The following is a 23,093-nucleotide window of genomic DNA, read 5'->3' as shown; positions in this document are numbered from 1 at the left end:
GAAGTAGATTATGAAGCTGCAAGTTACAGGGTGGAAGTCATTTCTTTTTCTTTGGCCTTAAAAAAAACTCTAAAAATTTAAAAATTGTGTCATCTTTGGCCAGTTCCTTAACATCTGTTTATTGGGCTAAAATTGTTTAAAAATATGTAATAGTTTACCTTTCTGATTATCAGTGTGTATTCAGGCCATAACTGGGAAAAATAACACAAATGTTAGCAATAAGTACATTTTTAACTACCTTATGTCTGTTAACTATCTTATTTTGACAATTAAGATTAATAATCTCTAATAATATGCATAGATTGGGGAATTGTTAACCTTTTAAAATAAATAGTGGGTTTTTTGTTTGTTTTTGTTTTGTTTTGTTTTAGAGCCGAGGTCTCACTGTGTTGCTCAGACTGGTCTTGGTCTTGAACTCCTGACCTCAAGCAGTCCTCCTGCTTCACCCTCCCTAGTAGCTGGGATTACAGGTCTTAGTCACCTTTCCTTGCTATATAGTCTCTTATTGTAACAATAGCAAAGAGTTACGACAGAGCTCTATAGCTTCTCAGATTTCAGATTGTTCCTCCTAGGTAGGAGTTTGGTCAGCATTCTGACTTCTAATAGAGAACAAAAACCATTTGTGGCTCTCTTTTCTGCCTAGAAATAGCTATATTGACTCTCAAAAGAAAAATAGTACCTTAAAAATTATAGTGCTTTGTAGTTCACACAGTGCTTTTTACATCTGATTCTCTTTTGAACCTCACAACTCAGTAGGCAAAACAAGGATTGTCAGCTAATCTGATGATATTGAGCCATGGATTGAATCCAGGTTAAAAGTATCTGGAGTAATGTTAGATTCCTTTGAAACTCACTCATGAAAGAGAAGCATTAGCAAACCTAAAGGAAGAGAAAGGAGAGACATGCACTTCTATTTTCTCCCACCAAATTCATATTGTACACAACTTTCTATTCTCTTTACCCGTTCTGAAACAGAGTAGAGGTAAACATTAAAAACATTCCTTATACAGCTTTAATAATTAGTGGTACGGGCCACGTACAGTAGCTCACTCCTGTAATCCCAGCACTTTGGGAGGCTGAGCCTGGCAGATCACCTGAGGTCAGGAGTTTGAGACCAGCCTAACATGGTGAAACCCCCTCTCTACTAAAAAATACAAAAAATTAGCTGGGTGTGGTGGTGCACCCCTGTGTAATCCCAGCTACTTGGGTGGCTGAGGCAGGAGAATTGCTTGAACCCAGGAGGTGGAGGTTGCAGTGAGCCCAAATTGAGCCACTGCACTCCAGCCTGGGAGACAGAGTGACACTGTCTCCAAAAAAAAAAAAAATTAGTTGTAATGGTTAATGATGATAAAGACAATTAGATAAGAAAATTAAAATTTCATAACACATTTCCTACCATAATTTGCACAAGAATATTGTAACTAGGAATAAAACCTTGGCTTGCATTCCGGTGTTCCATAGTAGTCTTGGAACCTCTGAGTTAAATACTTTCTACCAGAGTTTAATTCTCACTACTTGGAAGTTACTTGGTAATCAAGGAAAAGAACTTCTATTGAGCTTCTGTACGCTAGATACTATTAGATACTTTCATGTATGTTACATGTAAGTGTAGATATCTTAAATATCGAGTTAAGAAAACACTTCAGAAAGTTGTTGCCAGAATATCTCTAACTGGGTCTTTTTTACTCAAGAACTTAAGTTGAAATTTATAAGTTATAAAAATGTTAAGTCTGTTACTTTGAGAAATTTTTTCTTGATTAAGATCAGTCCAATTCACTAATATATTTATAGTTGACGTGATCATCCAGTAGTGGTTATTCAGCCTTCAGAAATTATGCTTATCTTCCAGGATTTGTAAAAACATCTCAGGAGTGAAGAGCATTCTTTTTTTTTTTTTTTGCCCAGGCTGGAGTGCAATGGCATGATCTTGGCGTACTGCAACCTCCGCCTCCCGGGTTCAAGCTATTCTCCTGCCCCAGCTTCCCGAGTAGCTGGAATTACAGGCGCCTGCCACCACGCCTGGCTAATTTTTTGCATTTTTAGTAGAGATGGGGTTTCCCTATGTTGGCTAAGCTGGTTTTGAACTCCTGACCTCGTGAATCCACCCACCTTGGCCTCCCAAAGTGCTGGGATTACAGGCGTGAGCCACCACTCTGCGGAGCATTTTCTTTAAGCTGCAGTTGAATATGACCAAACAACAACAACAACACCCTCTTTAGTGTGTTTCTATTTGTCCTCATGTTATTGAAAGTAAGCAAGAATGGTTGACAGCAAATTGGCTTACTCATTCTTTCCTTTGTCCTTTTTCACCCTTTGAAGCTCTTCCTCTTCCTTCAGGCACTAGTGCTCTTTCTTGGTGGAAAGCCCCATTGAAAATTAATCTATACTTACATAGATACTTACATACCTATATTTGTGTTATTAAGCTTAAAAATTATATTACCACTTTCATTTTACATTAGTTAATGCATGAGGAAATAATCATTTGCATTTTCTCTACTGTGACTTGACACATCATATCCTTTGGCCATTTTTCTCTTTTTCTTACTCAAAACTTCTAGGAGTAGCAATCAATAATTTAAATAATATTTTAACATTTTTATTAGGGTTTTACAGCATGCAATTATTGTATGCTATTGTTTAAAGACTATAATAAAAAGGTTATTAATTCTCCAACCTCCTTTTGCATAATCTTTATATATTAGTGATTATTCATCTTCTATATGTTACAAATATTATTTTATAGCACCATTGCCCCTTCAAAAACCCCAGAAGAATAGGCTCTGTCCAAAGTACGTACTACCTTATTGGGGTGATTACTCTTTATGCTCTTATTATTCCATTCACACTCCTAGTCTAAGAATTTCCCCTCCCTATAGCTTTTGTATACTCAGATGTTAGGGTGGGAGTAGCAGAAAACAGAATCTTTTGAGCATAGGGGGAAACATGTAGTCTCACACTTGAGTCATATCATTATGAAGTGCTAATAGACTGGCAGAGGTATAATTACAACTACTCCATAGTTGATCGTAGGTTCTCCACGTATACTTGCAAAAATCTTATGAGGTTTATCTTATTCCCATTTTGCACCTAAGGTTCAAGTTAAATCATTTAAAGTTACACATATCTAGTAAGTGATGGTGACTATATTGCTTCCTTTTAAAACTGTACCTTCAAAGATGATGATGTTAAAAGAAAAGATAAAATGATAAATTTAGAAACTTTAGGGGAAAATATGTAATTTGTATATCATATTAATTTTGTATGTATTTGTATGTAATACATACAATATGTAATATGTATACATATTAATATGTATCATATTAATATATCATAATAATTATGATTATGGACTTTTACAAGGAGTAAAAAGTAAAAAGTCCTTTTTTGATCAGGCCCGTGGCGCCGACAGGATAGGCAAGTGTCGTGGACTTCGTACTGCTAGGAAGCTCCGTAGTCACCGACGAGACCAGAAGTGGCATGATAAACAGTATAAGAAAGCTCATTTGGGCACAGCCCTGAAGGCCAACCCTTTTGGAGGTGCTTCTCATGCAAAAGGAATTGTGCTGGAAAAAGTAGGAGTTGAAGGCAAACAGCCAAATTCTGCCATTAGGAAGTGTGTCAGGGTCCAGCTGATCAAGAATGGCAAGAAAATCACAGCCTTTGTACCCAACGACGGTTGCTTGAACTTTATTGAGGAAAACGATGAAGTTCTGGTTGCTGGATTTGGTCGCAAAGGTCATGCTGTTGGTGATATTCCTGGAGTCCGCTTTAAGGTTGTCAAAGTAGCCAATGTGTCTCTTTTGGCCCTATACAAAGGCAAGAAGGAAAGACCAAGATCATAAATTTTAATGGTGAAAACACTGTAGTAATAAATTTTCATATGCAAAAAAAAGAAAAAGAAAAGTCATGAAGTATTCAGTCTGAAAATGTAATGGGTTCTTGAATTTGGAAGTATTTGAAATTTTTATCTTTTTATTTCTGAATTTTCCAGTTTTACCACAATGAACAAGTATCATAGATATAATGAAGTTTTTGTTAGTTTTATTTTTAGATATGGGTTCTTGCTCTGTTGCCCAGGCTGGAGTGCAGTGGTGCTATCATAGCTCACTACAGCCTCAAACTTCTGGGCTCAAGGAATCCTCCTGTCCCAGCCTGTCTTGTAGCTGGGATTGCAGGCATATGCCACCATGCCAGACTCTGGATGTAGTGAAGTTTTAAACACTTACGTAATTAACAGTTTTTAAAGGAATGTCTCTAGGTACAGCACTACATTTAGCATTGTTGAGGCAGGGATTTGGGAAGATGCAAGTGAAGGCAATATTATAGTATGTGTCTTTTTAAGAATTCACACTCAGGAAACAAAATACACACATAATCACATAGGAGGATAGTATTATTCCTTAATCATCCAAATTGCTTTCTAGTTGATGTGGAAAGGAACATGGTAAGCCATGTAAAGACACAAATCATTCTGTCTTGTTCTCTGTTCCATCACGTTGTAAATGGTTAGCATATATTTATTGAATGAATGGGAATCACCTCAGTGCCAATGGCAAGAGGGTGGTCTGACTGGCATAAGAGGATGAACTGGGACTCAAAGTGGGTAGCAGTTGAGAACAGCCACAATTTCTAGGATGAGGGGCTTAATAAAAATTAATTTCCAAGGTGGGAAAGGATATAATACACATTTTCTTAGAAAGTAATTCTAGAAGTATAGAATTTAAATAGGAGGTAACTATTTAGAAAGGTTCTTAAGGTTTTAGACCCCAATTGTAAGCACATATCTGAAGAAGGCATTCTCTGTTTATGGGCAACTTAAAATCTAGCAAGAAGAGGTAATTACTAAAACCAAGATGCATAATTAGGAAGAGGTTCTGTATATTTTGAAGTTGTAGATTTTTTGGTGAATATGAGTTCAGGGAAAAGGACCTGTGTGTTTTAGGCACTGAAATAGGTCTCTTCAAAAAGGCCAAAAATCACTGAAATGTAGGTTCAGTTTTTGCTGGAGAACTCTTAGATTCTTAAAGAGTCCTTAATTTCTTTTTTAGGCATTATTTTTTATAATATTCCTTTAGTAAACCTGCTTAACATTTTGCACCATCAGTGACATTTGCCTTTTTTTCCCCCGATTCAAAAACATTTGTGTGGTTATATGTCAGAAAATGTTCTATTTTAAAAATAAAACCAAGCCTGGCACAGTGGCACATGCCTGTAATCCCAGCTACTCCAGGAGGATGAGGTGGGAGGAACATGAGTTTGAGCCCAGCCTGGGCCAAAATAGTGAGACTCCATCTACAAAAGAGTTTTGGCTGGACATGGTGGCACACACGTGTAATCCCATCACTGTGGGAGGCAGAGGTGAGAGGATTGCTTGAGGCCAGGAGTTTGAAAGTAGCCTGGCCAACATAGTGAGACTCTCCATCTCCATAAAAATAAAAAAAAATTTAAAAACCAACCAAATACATGCTTATTCTCTTTTGCATTGATGTTGGAGTTTTCAGAGTACCAGCCTTTTCACATTACTTTCTTTCAGCTATTAGAATGCAGTGAAATTACTCTGTTCTGGTCCCTCATTACCATATTTCTCCTCCTCCTCATCAACATGCTTTGGCAGGGAAAACAGTTTATAATTCTAAATGACTTTGGTCAGAAGAGCTACCAGTGACATATACTGCTACATTAAACCAGTTTAAAGTGTGTTTTCCTTTGAATGCCCTGGGATATACAGTTGTTCTGAAATCTAGTGTATATTATAAGAGGTAGGTTTATGTTGGAGAATGAGCAGGATAAAGAAAAACATAGCAGTTCAAGACTAAAAGGCCCAAACAATTCAGTCCTGGTATAGTCATGGAAGTGACAATTTTAATCTGTAATTTGAGCAGTGTTATTACCCATCATATTATTGGATCAGGGTGGAAATGATGTTGTATGTAAGTTAGAAATACTTTATTTATTACTTGGATTGCTGTCTTGTAGGGACTGATTTCAGCTCTCCACAGCTGCATCAAGAATTTGGACATAGTTTTTTTTTTTAGGATCTCAGGCTTATATTGCGGAAGCAGTGATTATTGTAAACTATTCTGGTTTCTTAATGACCTATCCCAATCTCACTTTCGTACCACTGTTAAAACTATATCCATTATTTAAGTAGTTAAAAATCCTTTCATTTAAGGCTAAAGTATGTGCCTGTCATTTTTTTAGAAAGCAGTAAAAGTGAGATAGGGCACTTTTGGGGGTTAAGCTGTGAGTAATACTTAAGAGTAGCACCAGCCTTATTTATAATTGTTACGATATGTTGCAAAGATTGGCTGCAATAGCCTATCTTTTGGGGGGGGGGGGCTGCAGAGGGGGCAAAAATAAAATACAAAAAAATTTATTTAGAATATTTTAGATAATTTAAAAGGTACAAAAAATAGCATGATGAACTTTCCCTTTTCTCTAGACCTATTTAAATCCTTTTATTTCTTCATGGTTCATCTCAACTGTGACCTATTCAGTGAAGCCTGACCTCTTTCATCTTAAGTCTGTTGCACATTGTATATAGTAGTGAGAGCAGTGTGACTAGAGGAGTTGAAAATAAGATTTTATTGTGTGGTAGAAATAAATATGTATGTGGTAGAAATGTACCTAGAAATCTAGTGAAAACTAAATTTCAACATTTCGCTATATGCAGAACAAAACTGGTAAAGTATAGATTCAAGAGGAACCAAACAAAATAATTATTTTAGGAAGATCAGTTGTGTGGAGCAATAGGTCTTCCAATTGGTGAATTGCCAACTCATTTTGGTTGGCTTTTTTACCGTACTTTGTGAAATTTTACTTGGCCTTCAAACAGTTTACCATTTTGCTAGAAGAGACAGGAGATGCAGAATTCTTAATTATGAATGTTTCTAATTTTCAGGGTTTTAGAATCCTTTTAGAACCTGTAAACTTTTTCCCTTTTGACAGTGAAGTGAATACAGTGGCTATTAGATTTCTACTTTTCAGCATTGGTAGTATTTTCTGCTCCCAGTGCCAGAAATGCAAGTAAAGCTGCCTAACCATTTTCTTTGAGCTGTTGCAGCCCTCTACTGGTTTATGGAAGTTGCAGCAATTTAGAACCTGTTAGGGCCAGAAGGTCAGTAAACTCAACAACTCATTTAAAAAATCTCAGACCTTTAGAAGTCATCTGTGCCAACCCTCTCAATTGCAGATGAATATTTTATATACCTACCTTAACAATTCTGGAGGGAGGGAAAAAATATATATATATACACACACACGTATGTATGTATGTATAAGATACCCTAGGCAAATAGATAATTGTAAATATAACTGCCCATATTTATTTACAAACTCTAAATGTATTGTTAGAATGTGATCCTTTATAATCAGATGTTTCATGTCGTCAAAAACATCTCTTTAATGTCTTGTAACTATTTAATGAAGTAATGAGAATTTTATTTTTTAAAAATTTGAAGTATTTATTACTATTAGAAGATAAATACAACAGATAAATGCTAATTGTTTATTTAAATTATTTCCAAAGCAATTTTACTTCTTATTTATTGCTGGAGCCAGAAACTTAGGTTTCATTCTAGGCTTCTTGTTCTTGTTTACTCTTCCACCCTTGTCCCCTGTGACCCTCCCCCCGCCACAATCTGGTCATTGTGCTTTAAGTGGTCTTCTTGTGTCTTAGCTAATTCCTCTTAAGTCCATCTTCCAGCATTTCACTAAGGGCACCTTTCTGAACACACTACTCGAATTATGTCACTACTTTTTTAGAAACCTTTTTTGTTACCATAAAGAACAGACTACACAATGACAAGGGGCTTCATGATGAGATCCCTTCCTGCTTTCTTCAGCCTCATTTTCTATCCCACTCTGCTTCAGTTTTTTGCTGTTCCTTCATTGTGCTCTGCTTTTGTGTGTGGGCATGTGTGTACACCTGTGCATATGCTTATCCTCCTCCCACACCAGCCCCATCTATATCTACCTGCCTCAGAGTCATCCTCAACACTCTATTTTAGTGTTCCCTCTTCTTGAAATTCCCCACCCCTACCTCCGTACACATGCACCCAAATTGGGTGCTTGCTTACATAGCATTTATTATTCTGCATGGTAATTAAATTGTCTTTTTCCTGTTAAAAACTGTCATTTCCCTTCAGGCTAGGATTCTGTTTTGTTCATCTTAGTTCCATTATGTGACATATAAGTGTTTAGTAAATGCTAAGTGATAGAATAATTGCATGAGCAAACTAGGATATGATAGCTAAAGGAAATACCCACACTTAAATAAGTTAACATCACAGATTTAATTCATTTTTGTTGACGTTTTAAGGAGAATTAGTTCATTTAGACTAGTGTTTATTGAACATACTTTTCATGATGTCTATATTAAGGAAAGTGATGGTTGGGGGAGAGAAAGATTTGGTAGAATTTTAGAATTGGAATGGACATCATTTTAAAATGAGGAAACTGAAAGCCAAAGAGTTTACTAGAAATTTCAAGTTACAATTAGAACCCAAGTCTTATAGTGCTTATTTTTTACTTTCCTAATTTCCTTCTAATGTATTTTACCTAGATTTGGCTAGGATTAGTAGATACTGGTTGTTTATTTTTTCAGGCAATTGGACTATCTAAATAGAACTCTATCCTATAGGTTTACCTTTGTGGAATTTTGAAAGTAATAATAGACATATAGCTAAAGCAAACTGACTATTTGTAATGATTTATTTATTTATTTATTTATTTTTATTTTTATTTTTTTGAGATGGAGTCTCACTCTGTCACCCAGGCTGGAGTATAGTGGTGCAATCTGGACTCACTGCAACCTCCACCTCCTGGGTTCAAGCCATGCTGCTGCTTCAGCCTCCTGAGTAGCTGGGACTACAGGCATGCGCCCACCATGCCCGGCTAATTTTTGTATTTTTGGTAGAGATGGGGTTTCACCATGTTGGCCAGGCTGGTCTCGACCTCCTGACCTCAGGTGATCTTCTCACCTTGGCCTCACAAAGTGCTGGGAATACAGGAGTGAACCATCGTGCCTGGCCTGTAATGTATTTATTTTGTATAGTCTTCTGAATTATCTCTCATGCTCAGATTCCCGAAAGGTATAATATTTAGCAACACCAATAAAAAATGAATCCTGTGTTTACTGGATTGAGCTTGTGTCCTAAATCTTTTGCTTCTTTCCCTATTCTGGATTTAGAGTTAGAAAACATGTTAAGTACCTTTTATCTCTTTTCGTCTACCACTGTCTGAAGCACTCCGTTACCTGCCATCTCATGTATTACTTCCTCTTGAGTTCTACCCAGAATGCTGTAGGACTCCAGAGGAAACCAAGTAGAAATGGACCTATGTTATTATTTTAAAAGAATTTTTGTTTGCTGATAAAAGCAATACATGTCCATTCTAAAGTTAAAACTTTAGAGAACTTTATAAAATAGACCATAAAAATTCCTTAAGGACTTTTAAGAACATTGTTTTAAGGACATTGTTGAGGACAGTTTATTGTAAAAGATTGTAGATGCCTGTACTTTTTTCTTCATCTTTTGCATGCTGTTGGTGGTGTGATTTTCTGATTTTTTTTAATTTATTTTTATTTTTTATTATTATTTTTTGAGACGGAGTCTCGCTCTGTTGCCCAGGCTAGAGTGCAGTGGTGTGATTTTGGCTCACTGCAAGGTCCGCCTCCCAGATTCAAGCCATTCTCCTGCCTCAGCCTCCTGAGTAGCTGGGACTACAGGCACCTGCCACCACACCTGGCTAATTTTTTGTATTTTTCAGTAGAGATGGGGTTTCACCACATTAGCCAGGATAGTCTCGATCTCCTGACCTCGTGATCCGCCTGCCTTGGCCTCCCAAAGTGCTGGGATTACAGGTGTGAGCCACTGCGCCCGGCCAATTTTGTGATTAAAAAAAAAAAAAAAAAAAGATGCTAATTTCTTGATCTGGAATGCAACCATGAGCTTTTTGTGGGAAAGTGTTGTGGAATAACTGCTAGAAAACATTGTGGTGAAAATGAACCATTACTTTAGGAAAATATGATAAAGAGAGCATGTTCCCTTTTTATAGACTGAATTCTCACTTGAATGGCTTAAATAGTTAAGGCAGGGAGGGAAGTCCAGTTAATATCTCAGAAGCACAACTATTTGTTTCGAGGCTTTTTCCAATATTTTTTTCAAAACCACTTTAAAAATGTGAGGGAATTAAGCTGCTTGTTCGGTTTAAGTAGGAATTACTTAGTGTTTATGTCTAATGGTTTATTTTTTGCATGTGAGGAAAACAGCAGTAAGTACATCTAATAATTTAAGGTATCATTTTGCATTCATAGAAAAAATACTAGAATTTGGAGTGAAATCATTGTAAACCTCTTATTCAAGAATCAGAATTTTGGAACGAGAGGATCTTAAATGTCATCTAATCTAATTTTACTTTCAAGAAGAAACAGAAATACTGAGAACTGATGAAGGTCAACCAAAAAGTCTTTGGTAGATCTCAGAATCTTGGACCTCAAGCTCCCAGATCACACTACATAAAAAGTGGTGGTCACTTTCCTAACTGAATGACCCTTAAGGACCATTCAAAATTGTATACTGTGATATGGTCCTTTACTAGTTGTCTTTTTTTCTCAAATCAATTTCGAAGAAAGCATTTTTGCCCTGAAAGTGGCTGCAGCTCAGTGGAAGCTGGAACTGAAATAAAGTTAGGAACTTGCATTCCATGCTCAGAGTTCTCTCTTTACTTTCTCTAGGTAGAATACAAAGTGGGTGGTAAATTTGAATATTTGATATGCACTGGGGTCTATGCTAAGGTATAATTTTAGTTACTTCTCATAGCCTTTTTATTGAACTTTATCATTTCATAATATAGATGATGAAATTAAGTAATTTAGGCCAGGTGCATTGGTTCATGCCTGTCATCCCAGCACTTTTGAGAGGCCGAAGCAGGAGGATTGCTTGAGGCCATGAGTTTGTGGCTAGCCTAGGCAACAAAGCAAGACCCGGTCTCAATACTTAAAAAACAAAAAAAAATAATTTGGACTTTGCTCTCAGTTGTATTTAATCTAAAGTACATGTTTTAGGGACTTCTGGACAAAAGGGTAGACTGGAGATGCCCCCTTCTTTTTCAAATATGGAAATGCTAGATAAAAATAAAACATTTAAAGAAAGGGGAATCTGCAGGTGCCTGAAATGAAAAAGAACAGTCATAACAGAGTCATAACAGAAGTTGAAGCTTTGTCCTATAGGGAAAATAAAAAGATACCTTTAGTGTGTGAGCTTTAATGTGGTAGTGGAATCCATTGGTCCAGGAATGGCAGGAAGCTGAGACTGGGCTCTTTGAGTAAAAGTCCAGACCAGGAGGACTCTCAATTATTCATAAATAGGTCCTTAAAAAACAGAAAGGCCATCTACCAGCCTGGGTTTATATTTCCAGGTATATCTTCTTCCTGTCTTTTTATTTTCACCTTTTTTGGTCTTCTTTCATGGTCTGCTTTTTTTTTTTTTTTTAAGTATATTGCTGGATTCTGTTTATCCACTCTTACAGACTCTTCATTTATTGTAGTAACATATGTATTGGAAGTTATTTACATTCTATTTACCACACTTAAAAAAATTTTTTTCTGCCTTCTGTCACATAGATTGAATGTTCATTTGTTTTCAAAGGCATCCATTTGATTTATTGAGACCTATATTTCTATTCATTTTCTGCAGTTTTTTAATTTTAATGTATATTTTCCCTCTAAGCCCGATAAGAGTATAATTGGGTTGTTTGTAACACAAAGGATAAATGCTTGAAGATAATTTTCAGGATAAAAATGCGCCATAATCTGTTTAACCAGGTGTAAATGGATATGTAGATTTCCTTTCCAGTGTTTTGGGCATACTAGTAACACTTCCTTGAATGTCTTTTTATATTATCTTTACATATTTGTGTAAGTACACCTGTAGGATAATCCCAGAAGTAGAATTACTAGAAGAGAAGGCTGTGCGTTTAAATTTTTATGGTTTCTGCCAAATACCTCTCCAAAGAGAATATATCCCAGTTTTTATCCCCATCAGCAGTGGATTAAAATGCTGGTTTTCCCGAACCCTTGCCAACAGTTTTAATCTTGGTCAGACTTTTAAGTGAGAAGTCATGTCATTATTTTATAGTTTCAAAACTGTGAATGAGTTTGCATACTTCTGTATGTTTACTTTTGTGTTTTTTGTTCTTTGTTCTTCATGTCTTCTGATTTTTTTTCTAATTTTTCTGTTTTTCACTGATTTGTTATACCTCTTGGATTGGTCTTTTTCATATGTGTTGCAAATGTTTTCACTTGTTTTCTGATTTCTGTTTATGATGTTTACATTGTAGAAATTTTAAATTTTTATTTAGGACTTAAAAAAAATGGCTTTTAAGGCCGGGCATGGTGGCTTACGCCTGTAATCCTAGCACTTTGGGAGGCTGAGGTGGGCGGATCACTTGAGGCCAGGAATTCCAAAGCAGCCTGGCCAACATGATGAAACCGAATCTCTACTAAAAATGCAAAAATTAGCTGGGCATGGTGTTGCATGCTTGTAATCCCAGCTACTTGAGAGGCTAAGGCAGGAGAACACTCGAACCGGGGAGGTGGAGGTTGTGGTGAGCCAAGATCACGCCACTGCACTTCAGCCTGGGCAACAGAGTGAGACTCTGTCTCAAAAAAAAAAAAAAAAAAAAAGAAAAGAAAAACACTTTTGACTTTTATATCATATTTTGGAAAGGCTTTCTTTATCCAAGGATTTTTTTTCCTCTAATACTTATATGGTTTAATTTTTATATTTTTTTTTTGTCCCAGATACCAGCATTTTTACCTTGTCAGAATTAATTCTGAAATTCATTTGGTGAGAATTAAGATAATTTTGAAAAAGAAAAACAGTGAGGAGGGAGTAAAATTAGTATTAGAAAGCTGTACAATAAAAACAATACAGTATTGATACAAGAATGGAAAGACAGAGTATTGGTGGAACAGACTAGAAAGCCTGAAAAGAGATTTAGTTATTAACATATAAAGGAGTAAGAGTGTGGTTTAAAAATAAAAATTGGCATTATAGGTAAGTGGATGAAAAGAGTTAAACATCAAAAGTAGTTGAAATAAGATTGAATGTATTCTGATCTTTGGCTAGAGAAGCTTTATATCTAAAAGCAAAGGAAGGATTTATCAAGAAAACTACAGGCATCAAAAATGTATTTGCATTGTTTACCCATGTTTATAGCAGCATTATTCACAATAGCCAGAAGGTAGAAACAACCCAATATCCACTCAGCAAAATGTGGTATATATGTAAATGGAATATTACTCAGCTTTAAAAAGGAAAGTATTGGCTGTGTAGAGAGCATTGAAAAAAAATTGTGACACATGCTACAGCATGTGTCAGAACTTTGAAGTCAGTATGCTAAGTGAAATAATCTAGTCACACAAAAGGAAAAATATCATATGATTGCACTTGCACGAAGTGCCTAGAGTAGGTTCATAGAGACGGAAAGAATGGTGATTACCAGGAGCTGGGAAAAGTGGGAAATGAGTTTTCTTGTTAAATGGGTTTCAGTTACAGAAGATGATCAAGTTCTAGAGATAGATGGTAGTGATGATTGCATGACAGTGTGGATGTTACTCAGTGCCACAGAACTCTGAACAGTGCTTCTAGACTTAGAATGGTGTTACATCCCAACTAAACAATAGTTGAAAATACTGTAAGTTAAAAATGCATTTAATACACCTAGTCTACTGAACATCATAGCTTAGACTAGCCTCTGTAAATGTACTAAGCATACTTATGGTAGCCTACAGTTGAACAAAATAACATGAAGCCTATTTTATAATAAAGTGTTGATCATCTCTTGGTTGTTTACCCCTGTCATTGTGTGGCTGACTGGGAGCTGCCCAGCATCACAAGAGAGTATAATACCACATACCAATAGCCTAGGAAAAGATAAAAATTCAAAAATCAAAGTACTGTTTCTAGTGAATACGTATGACTTTTGCACCATTTATAAAGTCCAAATATTGTAAGTCGAACCATTGTAAGTTGAGGACCACCTGTATTTAAATATAGTTAAAATGGTAAATTTTATGGTGTATGTGTATGTGTATATATATATATATTTTTTTTTTTATTTTTTTGAGATGGAGTCTTACTCTGTCTCCCAGGCTGGAGTGCAGTGGCGTGATCTCGACTCACTGCAACCTCTGCCTCCCGGGTTCAAGCGATTCTTTTGCCTCAGTATGTTATCTATATTTAATCACAGTTTTAAAAAATATGCAACAAAAATGACAGCATTGGTTTTCCTCTTACAAATCGATAGGAAAATGATTGCCACAGCCGAAAAATGACCAAAGATATTAACAAAAATTCTGAAAAACAAAAATAAGGTAAGTGGCTTAAGTGGAGTAGAAAAGGTTTTTAATCATGAGAAGTCAAAGAACTTAACTGGTCAGACTGAGATGGGATGTAGACATGAAACCAGGATGGGGGCAGGATTTGAGGTAGAGATAAAGGCTGTGAGTGACACAAAGTCAATATGAGGTAAAGTAACTAGAGATGTAGATGCTTTCTCTGAAGAGGATGGAGTCGTTGCTTAATGGCTTCCAAACCATCAGAGTTACCTGAGAAACTTTTTAAAATAAACTTTTTGCTTTAGTAGAGTGGTTTTAGATTTACAGAAAAACTATGGAGATAGTACAGAGGTTTCCTGTATACCTTTATACCAGTTGCCTCTATTAACATCTTACATTGGGATGATACATTTGTCCCAAATAAAAAACCAATATTAATAAATGTTAACTAAAGTTCATACTTTATTCAGATTTCCAGTTTTTACTGAATGTCCTTTTCCTGTTCCAAGGTCCCATCCAGGATACCGCATTACATTTAGTTATCATGTCTCCTTAGCCTTTTCTTGGCATGACAGTTTCTGAGACTTTCCTTGTTTTTGATTAACTCGACAGTGTTAAGGAGTACAGTGAGGTAAGTGTAGGATGCTCCACTATTAGAATTTGTCTTAAGTTTTTCTCATGATTAAGCTGGGGTTATGTCTTTGAGGAAGAGGATGACAGAGGTAAAATGTCATTTTTATCACATCTTATCAAGGGTACATACTATCAACATGACTTAGCACTATTAGTGTTAACCTTGATCACCTGGCTGATAATAGTATTTGTCAGGTTTCTCTACAGTACAGTTACTCTTTTTTTTTTCCTCTTTCCATGCTGTATTCTTTGGAAGAAAGTCACTCTGCCCAGGCCATACTTACATGCTCTTCCTTCTTGAGAGGAGATGTCTACATAAACTATCTGCAGTTCTTCATGGAAGACTTACTCATTCTCTCTCATTTATTCAATTTACTAATCAGTGTGGACTTGTAGATGTTGATACCTTGGGTTATAATCCAATAGTACTATATTCTGTTTCTCAATTTTTTTCTGGCATTGTCTGTTGGGACCCCTTTCACTTTGCACCTGTATGCCTTTGACATATCACTATTATTTATGTATACTTATTGAGTACTTCCTTTCTGGGAGTGCAAGATTATCCAGACTCATCTTTTGTTTCCTGCCTTGGTCTAGGATCAGCCATTTCTCCTTTTACTGAGAAAGGTTAATAACCAAGATCTGCATTTTAGGTGTGCTTGCTACTGGGGTGTTGCAGCTTGTGGATTTTCTCCAGCTGACATAGTAAGGAAATACATGTGTATATTACTAATTCTATATACATATGTATAATTCTGTATGTAAGTTTGTATCTGTGTTAAACTAAACGAGTTTATATTCATATTTCCAGCTATAATCCATTACCACATTCTAGCCTTCTCCTGACTTGTCTGTCTGTAACCTCCCACCCCAACAGCAAGAAATCTGGCTTCTATTCACCATCCATTTATTTTTTTACTTTCTTATTTTTATTTTTTGGGATGGAGTCTTGCTCTGTTGCCCAGGCTGGGGTGCAGTGGCACGACCTCAGCTCACTGGAATCTCCGCCTCCCGGGTTCCTGCCATTCTCCTGCCTCAGCCTCCCGAGTAGCTGGGACTACAGGCGCCTGCCACCACGCCTGGCTAATTTTTTTGTGTGTGTGTGTTTTTGGTAGAGACAGGGTTTCACCATGTTAGCCAGGATGGTTTCGATCTCCTGACCTCGTGATCCACCTGCCTCGGCCTCCCAAAGTGCTGGGATTACAGGTGTGAGCCACTGCGCCCGGCCCTTCACCATCCATTTATTAATATTTAATTGTTTATTTTCTTTATACAAGTATAGTAGTTTCAGATTTTTTTTTTTTTTTTAATTATTTGAGACAGAGTCTTGCTCTGTCACCCAGGCTAGGGTACAATGGTATGACCATAGCTTACCACAGCCTTAAACTCCTGGGCTCAAGTGATCCTCCTGCCTCAGCCTCCCAAGTAGCTGGGACTACAGATGTCCGTCACCACACGCAGCTCATTTTAGAATATTCTTTACTCTTACCCGGTGGCTCATGCCTGTAATCCCCGCACTTTGGGAGTCCAAGGTGGGCAGATCACTTGAGCTCAGAAGTTTGAGACCAGCCTGGGCAACATGGTAAAACCGTGTCTCTACCAAAAATACAAAATATTAGCTGGGTGTGGTGGCATGGGTCTGTGGTCCCAGCTACTTGGGAGGCTGAGGCGTGATCATAGCTCACTGCAGCCTCAGCTACCTGGACTCAGGTGATCCTCCCACTTCAGCCTTCTGAGTAGCTGGGACCACAGGCTGTGCTGAGGCACCTGGCTAATTAAAAAACAATTTTTTTAGAGATGGGTTCTCACCAGCTCAGGCTGGTCTCAAACTCCTGGCCTCAAGTGATCTTCCTACCTTGGTCTTCCAAAGTGCTAGGATTATAGGCATGAACTCCTGTACCCAGCTTAAACTATTTTAAGTATATATAATCCAGTGGTTTTTTTAGTATATTCACAGTGATGTGCAGCTATTGCCACTGCCTGATTCCAGAACACTTGTCATCACCCAAAAGAAACCCTTGTAACCATTAAGCAGTCACTCCATGTTTTCCCAGTCCACTGGCAAGCACTGATGGAGCTTTCTAAAAAGTGATTTTTTATCACTCTACTCAGATACTCCGATTCAGTAGCTCTGAAAATGAAGCTAGGGATCTGTATCTTTTTTAAAAAGTATTCTTGCTTCTGGTAACCAGGCAAGTTTGCATTATCAAGTGTTATGAGCCTAAAAGAACAGCTTATTAAATTTGAGAGTAAATTGTAATGTTCTAGAAGCAGTTAATATGAATCAAGGAGCACCTAATCAAAGCTAAAAACAGTGCCAACACAATTTGATTGTCTTTAAAAGTCAGCTTAGATAGGGTTGAAATGAGAGAAAGAAATCATTTTATAAACTGTTAGCTTGTTGCATCTGTGTTTAGATTTCAGGTAAATTTAATCTGTAGTCAGTATTCATCCATCCATCACTCAGTTTTGGCGTATTTTGTTCTCCTTGGTTTCCCCTAGTTTTTGTTTTTTGTTTTTGTAGAGATGAGCTCTTAATATGTTGCTTAGGCTAGTTTTGAACTCCTGGGCTCAAGCAATCCTCTTGCCTTGGCCTTTGTGTCTGTGTGTGTGTGTGTGTGTGTGTTTGTGTGTGTGTGTTTGTGTGGGGTTGTTGTTGTTTTCCTGAAATTTTTTAAAAACTCCTGTTTACCTTAGTTCAGTCAGAGGGTAGCTATCCTTCTCCATGACCTCCAATACCTTAGTAAAACTGAGCTCTTAAAAGAGTGAGTACTTATTGCCCAGTGTGTAGCCACGGTAAAGCTAAGTATATCTGAAAACTTAGTTATGAAAGATTTGTAGACAGACTTTAACTTTGATCCCTTTTTGTCCTTTTTTTTTTCAATTTCTGTTTTTATTTTATTCTATTTATTTATTTATTTTTATTGTTTTTTTTGAGACGGAGTCTCTGTCGCCCAGGCTGGAGTGCAGTGGCGCGATCTCGGCTCACTGCAAGCTCCACCTCCCGGGTTCACGCCATTCTCCTGCCTCAGCCTCCCGAGTAGCTGGGACCACAGGTGTCTGCCACCACACCTGGCTAATTTTTTGTATTTTTAGTAGAGACGGGGTTTCACCGAGTTAGACCAGGATGGTCTCGATCTGCTGACCTTGTGATCCGCCCGCCTAGGCCTCCCAAAGTGCTGGGATTACAGGCGTGAGCCACGGCACCTGGCCTCTGTTTTTATTTTTAATTGAAAAAAGAATTGTGTATAGTTAAGGGGTACTGTGTGATATGTTGAGTGTGTGTGTGTGTGTGTATAAAATATATATATATGGAATGATTATACCAAGCTAATTAACACATTCATTCTCTCTCATACTTATATATTTTGTTGCAGTGAGAACATTTACATACATTATTTATTTATTTATAATTTTTTTTTAGAGACAGGGTCTCACTCTGTTGCCAGGCTGGAGTGCAGTGACACAATCATAGCTCACTGCAGCTTTAAACTCCTGGATGCAAGCCATCCTCCCGCTCTAGCCTCCTGAGTAGCTGCGACTACAGGGGCATGCCGCCACACCCAGCTAATTTTTTTTTCCTTCAGCTTTTAAGTTATGGGGTACATGTGCAGGATGTGCAGGTTTGTTACGTAGGTAAACATATGCCATGGTGGTTTGCTGCACAGATCAACCCATCACCTTGGTATTAAGCCTAGCATCCATTAGCTATTCTTCTTGATGCTATCCCTCCCCCAGCCCCTCCCTCCTAAAGGCCTCAGTGTGTGTGTCCCCCCCCACCCCAATATGTCCATGTGTTCTCATCGTTGAGCTCACACTTATAGGTGAGAACATGTGGTGTTTGGTTTTCTTTTCCTGTGTTAGTTTGCTGAGGATAACAGCTTCCAGCTCCATCCATGTCTCTGCAAAGGACATGATCTCTTTCCTTTTTATGGCTGCACAGTATTCTGCGGTGTATATTTACCACATTTTATTTATCCAGTCTATCATTGATGGGCATTGGGGTTGATTCCATGTCTTTGCTATTGTGAATAGTGCTGCAGTGAAGATACACATGCATGTATCTTTGTAATAGAATGATTTATATTCCTTTGGGGATATACTGAGTAATGAGATGGCTGGGTCAAATGGTATTTCTGCCTCTAGATCTTTGAGGAATTGCCATGCTGTCTTCCACAATAGTTGAACTTATTCCTAACACTCCCACTAACAGTGTAAAAGCATTTCTTTTTCACCACAACCTTGCCAGCATCTGTTTCTGGACTTTTTAATAATCACCATTCTGACTGGTATGAGATGGTATCTCATTGTGGTTTTGATTTGCATTTCTCTAATCAGTGATGTTGAGCTTTTTTTCATGTTTGTTGGCCGCATGAATTCTTTTCTCGAAAAGTGTCTGTTCATGTTCTTTGCCCACTTTTTGATGGGGTTGGTTGTTTTTTTCTTATAAATTTAAGTTCCTTGTAGACTCTGGATATTAAACGTTTGTCAGATGCACAGATTGCAAAAATTTTCTCCAATTCTGTAGGTTGTCTGTTCACTCTGATATTTTCTTTTGCTGTGCAGAAGCTCCTTAGTTTAATTAGATCCCATTTGTCAATTTTTGCTTTTGTTGCAATTGTTTTTGGCGTTTTCATCGTGAAATCTTTGCCTGTGCCTATGTCTGGAATGGTATTGCCTAGATTTTCTTCTAGGATTTTTGTAGTTTTGGGTTTTACATTGAAATCTTTAATCCATCTTGAGTTAAGTTTTGTATAAATTGTAAGGAAGGGGTCCAGTTTCAATTTTCTGCATATGGCTACCCAGCTCTCCTAACACCATTTATTAAATAGGGAATCCTTTCTTCATTGCTTGTTTTTGTCAGGTTTGTCAAAGATCAGATGATTGTGAGTGTGCCATCTTATTTCTGAGTTCTCTGTTTTGTTCCATTGGTCTGTGTGTCTGTTTTTGTACCAGTACCATGCTGTTTTGGTTACTGTAGCCATGTAGTCTGGTAACATGATGCCTCTAGCTTTGTTCTTTTTCCTTAGGATTGTCTTGGCTATACAGGCTCTTTTTTGGTACCATATGAATTTTAAAGTAGTTTTTTTCTAATTATGTGAAGAACGTCAATGGTAGTTTAATGGGAATAGCATTGAATCTGTAAATTACTTTGGGCAGTATAGCCATTTTCACAATATTGATTCTTCCTATCCATGAGCATGAAATGTTTTTCCATTTGTTTGTGTCCTCTCTTATTTCCTTGACCAGTGATTTGTACTTCTCCTTGAAGAGCTCCTTCACTTCCCTTGTTAGTTGTATTCCTAGGTATTTTATTCTCTTTGTAGCAATTATGAATGGGAATTCATTCATGATTTGCTCTCTGCTTGCCTATTGTTGCTGTATAGGAATGGTAGTGATTATTGCACATTGATTTTGTATCCTGAGATTTTGCTGAAGTTGCTTATCAGCTTAAGACGCTTTCGGGCCAAGACAATGTGATTTTCTAGATACAGGATCATGTCTTCTGCAAACAAAGGTAATTTGACTTTCTCTCTTCCTATTGGAATAGCCTTTATTTCTTTCTCTTGCCTGATTACCCTGGCCAGAACTTCCAATACTGTGTTGAATAGAAATGGTGAGACAGGGCATCTTTGTCTTGTGCTGGTTTTCAAGGGAAATGCTTCCAGCTGTTGCCATTTAATATGATAATAGCTGTGGGTTTGTCATATATGGCTCTTATTATTTTGAGGTATGTTCCTTCAGTACCTAGTTTGAGAGTTTTTAACATGAAGGGATGTTGAATTTTATGAAGGCTTTTTCTGCATCTGTTGAGATAATCATGTGGTTTCTGTCTTTAGTTCTGTTTATGTGATGAATTACATTTATTGATTTGTGTATGTTGAACCAGCCTTGCATGCCAGGGATGAAACCAACTTGATTTTTTTTATGTGTCTGTCTCCTTCAGTTCAGCTCTGATCTTGGTTATTTCTTGTCTTCTGCTAGCTTTGGTGTTTGTTTGCTCTTGGTTCTCTAATTCTTTTAGTTGTGACATTAGGTTGTTAATTTGGTATCTTCCTAGCTTTTTGATGTGGGCATTTAGTGCTGTAAATTTCCTTCTTAACATTGTTTTAGCTGCATCCCAGAGATTCTAGTATGTTGTCTCTTTGCATTAGTTTCCAAGAACTTCTTGATTTCTGCCTTAATTTTATATGCCCAGGAGTCATTCAGGAGCAGGTTGTTCAGTTTACGTGTAGTTATGTGGTTTTGAGTGAATTTCTTAGTCTTGAGTTCTAATTTGATTGTGCTGTGTTCTAAGAGAGTTTGTTATAATTTCAGTCCTTTTGCATTTGCTCAGGAGTGTTTTATTAATAATTGTGATTATGTAATCGAATTTAGAGTAAGTGCCATGTGGCAATGAGAAGAATATATAATCTGTTGTTTTCGAGTGGAGCGTTCTGTAGATATCAGTCAGGTCTGCTTGAGCCAGAGCTGAATTTAGGTCCTGAGTATCTTTGTTAATTTTCTGTCTCTATGATTTGTCTAATATTGTCAGTGGGGTGTTAAAGTCTCCCACTGTTATTATGTGTGAGTCTAAGTCTCTTTGTAGGTCTTTAAGAACTTGCTTTATGAATCTAGGTGCTCCTGTATTGGTTGCATACGTACTTAGGACAGTTAGCTCTTCTCGTTGAATTGAACCTTTTACCATTATGTGATGCCCTTCGTCTTTTTTTTATCTTTGTTGTTTTAAAGTCTGTTTTGTCAGAAACTAGGATTGCGACTCCTGCTTTTTTCTGTTTTCCATTGCTTGGTAAGTTTTCCACCATCCCTTTATTTTGAGCCTATGTGTGTCTTTGCATGTGGAATTGATTTCTTTTTTTGGGGGGGGGGGGCAATGCCTTTTTTATTGTGGTAAAATATACATAACATAGAATTTGGCATTTTAACTATGTTCAAGTGTACAGTTCAGTAGCATTAAGTACATTCACATTGTCATGCAGCCATCACCACTGTTCTTCATCAGAATGTTTTCATCATCCCAAGCTGAAACTTCATACCAATTGAACACTAACTCTGCATTCCCTCTCCCTGAGCCCCTGGCAACCACCATCCTTATTTATATCTATGAATTTGGCTATTCTAAGTACTTCACATAAGTGGAATCATATAGTATTTGTCCTTTTGTGACTGGGTTATTTCACTTGGCATAATGTCTTCAATGTTCTTCCATGCTGTACATGACGTGTCAGAATTTCCCTCCTTTTTTTATTATTTTTATTTTTTTAATTTTATTATTATTATACTTTAAGTTTTAGGGTACATGTGCACAACGTGCAGGTTTGCTACATATGTATACATGTGCCATGTTGGTGTGCTGCACCCATTAACTCGTCATTTAGCATTAGGTATCTCTCCTAATGCTATCCCTCCCCCCTCCCCCCACCCCACAACAGTCCCTGGTGTGTGATGTTCCCCTTCCTGTGTCCATGTGTTATCACTGTTCAGTTCCCACCTATGAGTGAGAACATGTGGTGTTTGGTTTTTTGTCCTTGCGATAGTTTGCTGAGAATGATGGTTTCCAGCTTCATCCATGTCCCTACAAAGAACATGAACTCATCATTTTTTATGGCTGCATAGTATTCCATGGTGTATATGTGCCACATTTTCTTAATCCAGTCTATCATTGTTGGACATTTGGGTTGGTTCCAAGTCTTTGCTGTTGTGAATAGTGCTGCTATAAACATACGTGTGCGTGTGTCTTTATAGCAGCATGATTTATAATCCTTTGGGTCTATACCCAGTAATGGCATGGCTGGGTCAAATGGTATTTCTAGTTCTAGATCCCTGAGGAATCGCACACTGACTTCCACAATGGTTGAACTAGTTTACAGTCTCACCAACAGTGTGAAAGTGTTCCTATTTCTCCACATCCTCTCCAGTACCTGTTGTTTCCTGACTTTTTAATGATCACCATTCTAACTGGTGTGAGATGGTATCTCATTGTGGTTTTGATTTGCATTTCTCTGATGGCCAGTGATAATGAGCATTTTTTCATGTGTTTTCTGGCTGCATAAATGTCTTCTTTTGAGAAATGTCTGTTCATATCCTTCGCCCACTTGTTGATGGGGTTGTTTGT

At 37.3% G+C, this 23,093-nt stretch overlaps 2 protein-coding genes across 26 annotated transcripts in view; both read left to right on the top strand.

The window, feature by feature from the left end:
• Positions 1–23,093, top strand: part of ANKRD12 (ankyrin repeat domain 12) — a 148,823-nt gene that overhangs the window by 6,119 nt on the left and 119,611 nt on the right. For 3 of the 25 annotated variants that reach the window (XM_054537654.2, XM_054537649.2, XM_054537642.2), the window contains exon 1: positions 14,387–14,975. The exons of the other annotated variants lie outside the window; for them this stretch is intronic. The gene's annotated coding sequence lies outside the window, so the exon portion shown is untranslated. Of the gene's footprint in view, positions 1–14,386; positions 14,976–23,093 lie in introns of those variants that run through there. 25 annotated transcript variants of the gene reach the window in all.
• Positions 3,309–3,906, top strand: LOC103892942 (small ribosomal subunit protein uS12-like; the record flags this gene model as incomplete). Its single annotated transcript, XM_054537659.1, has 1 exon — positions 3,309–3,906. A coding segment is annotated over one exon (537 nt), but the record flags the coding sequence as incomplete, so codon positions are not given.

Source organism: Pongo abelii, chromosome 17 (genome assembly GCF_028885655.2).
Source record: "Pongo abelii isolate AG06213 chromosome 17, NHGRI_mPonAbe1-v2.0_pri, whole genome shotgun sequence".
NCBI lineage: Eukaryota > Metazoa > Chordata > Mammalia > Primates > Hominidae > Pongo > Pongo abelii.
This window is presented reverse-complemented; position numbering and strand designations above follow the sequence as displayed.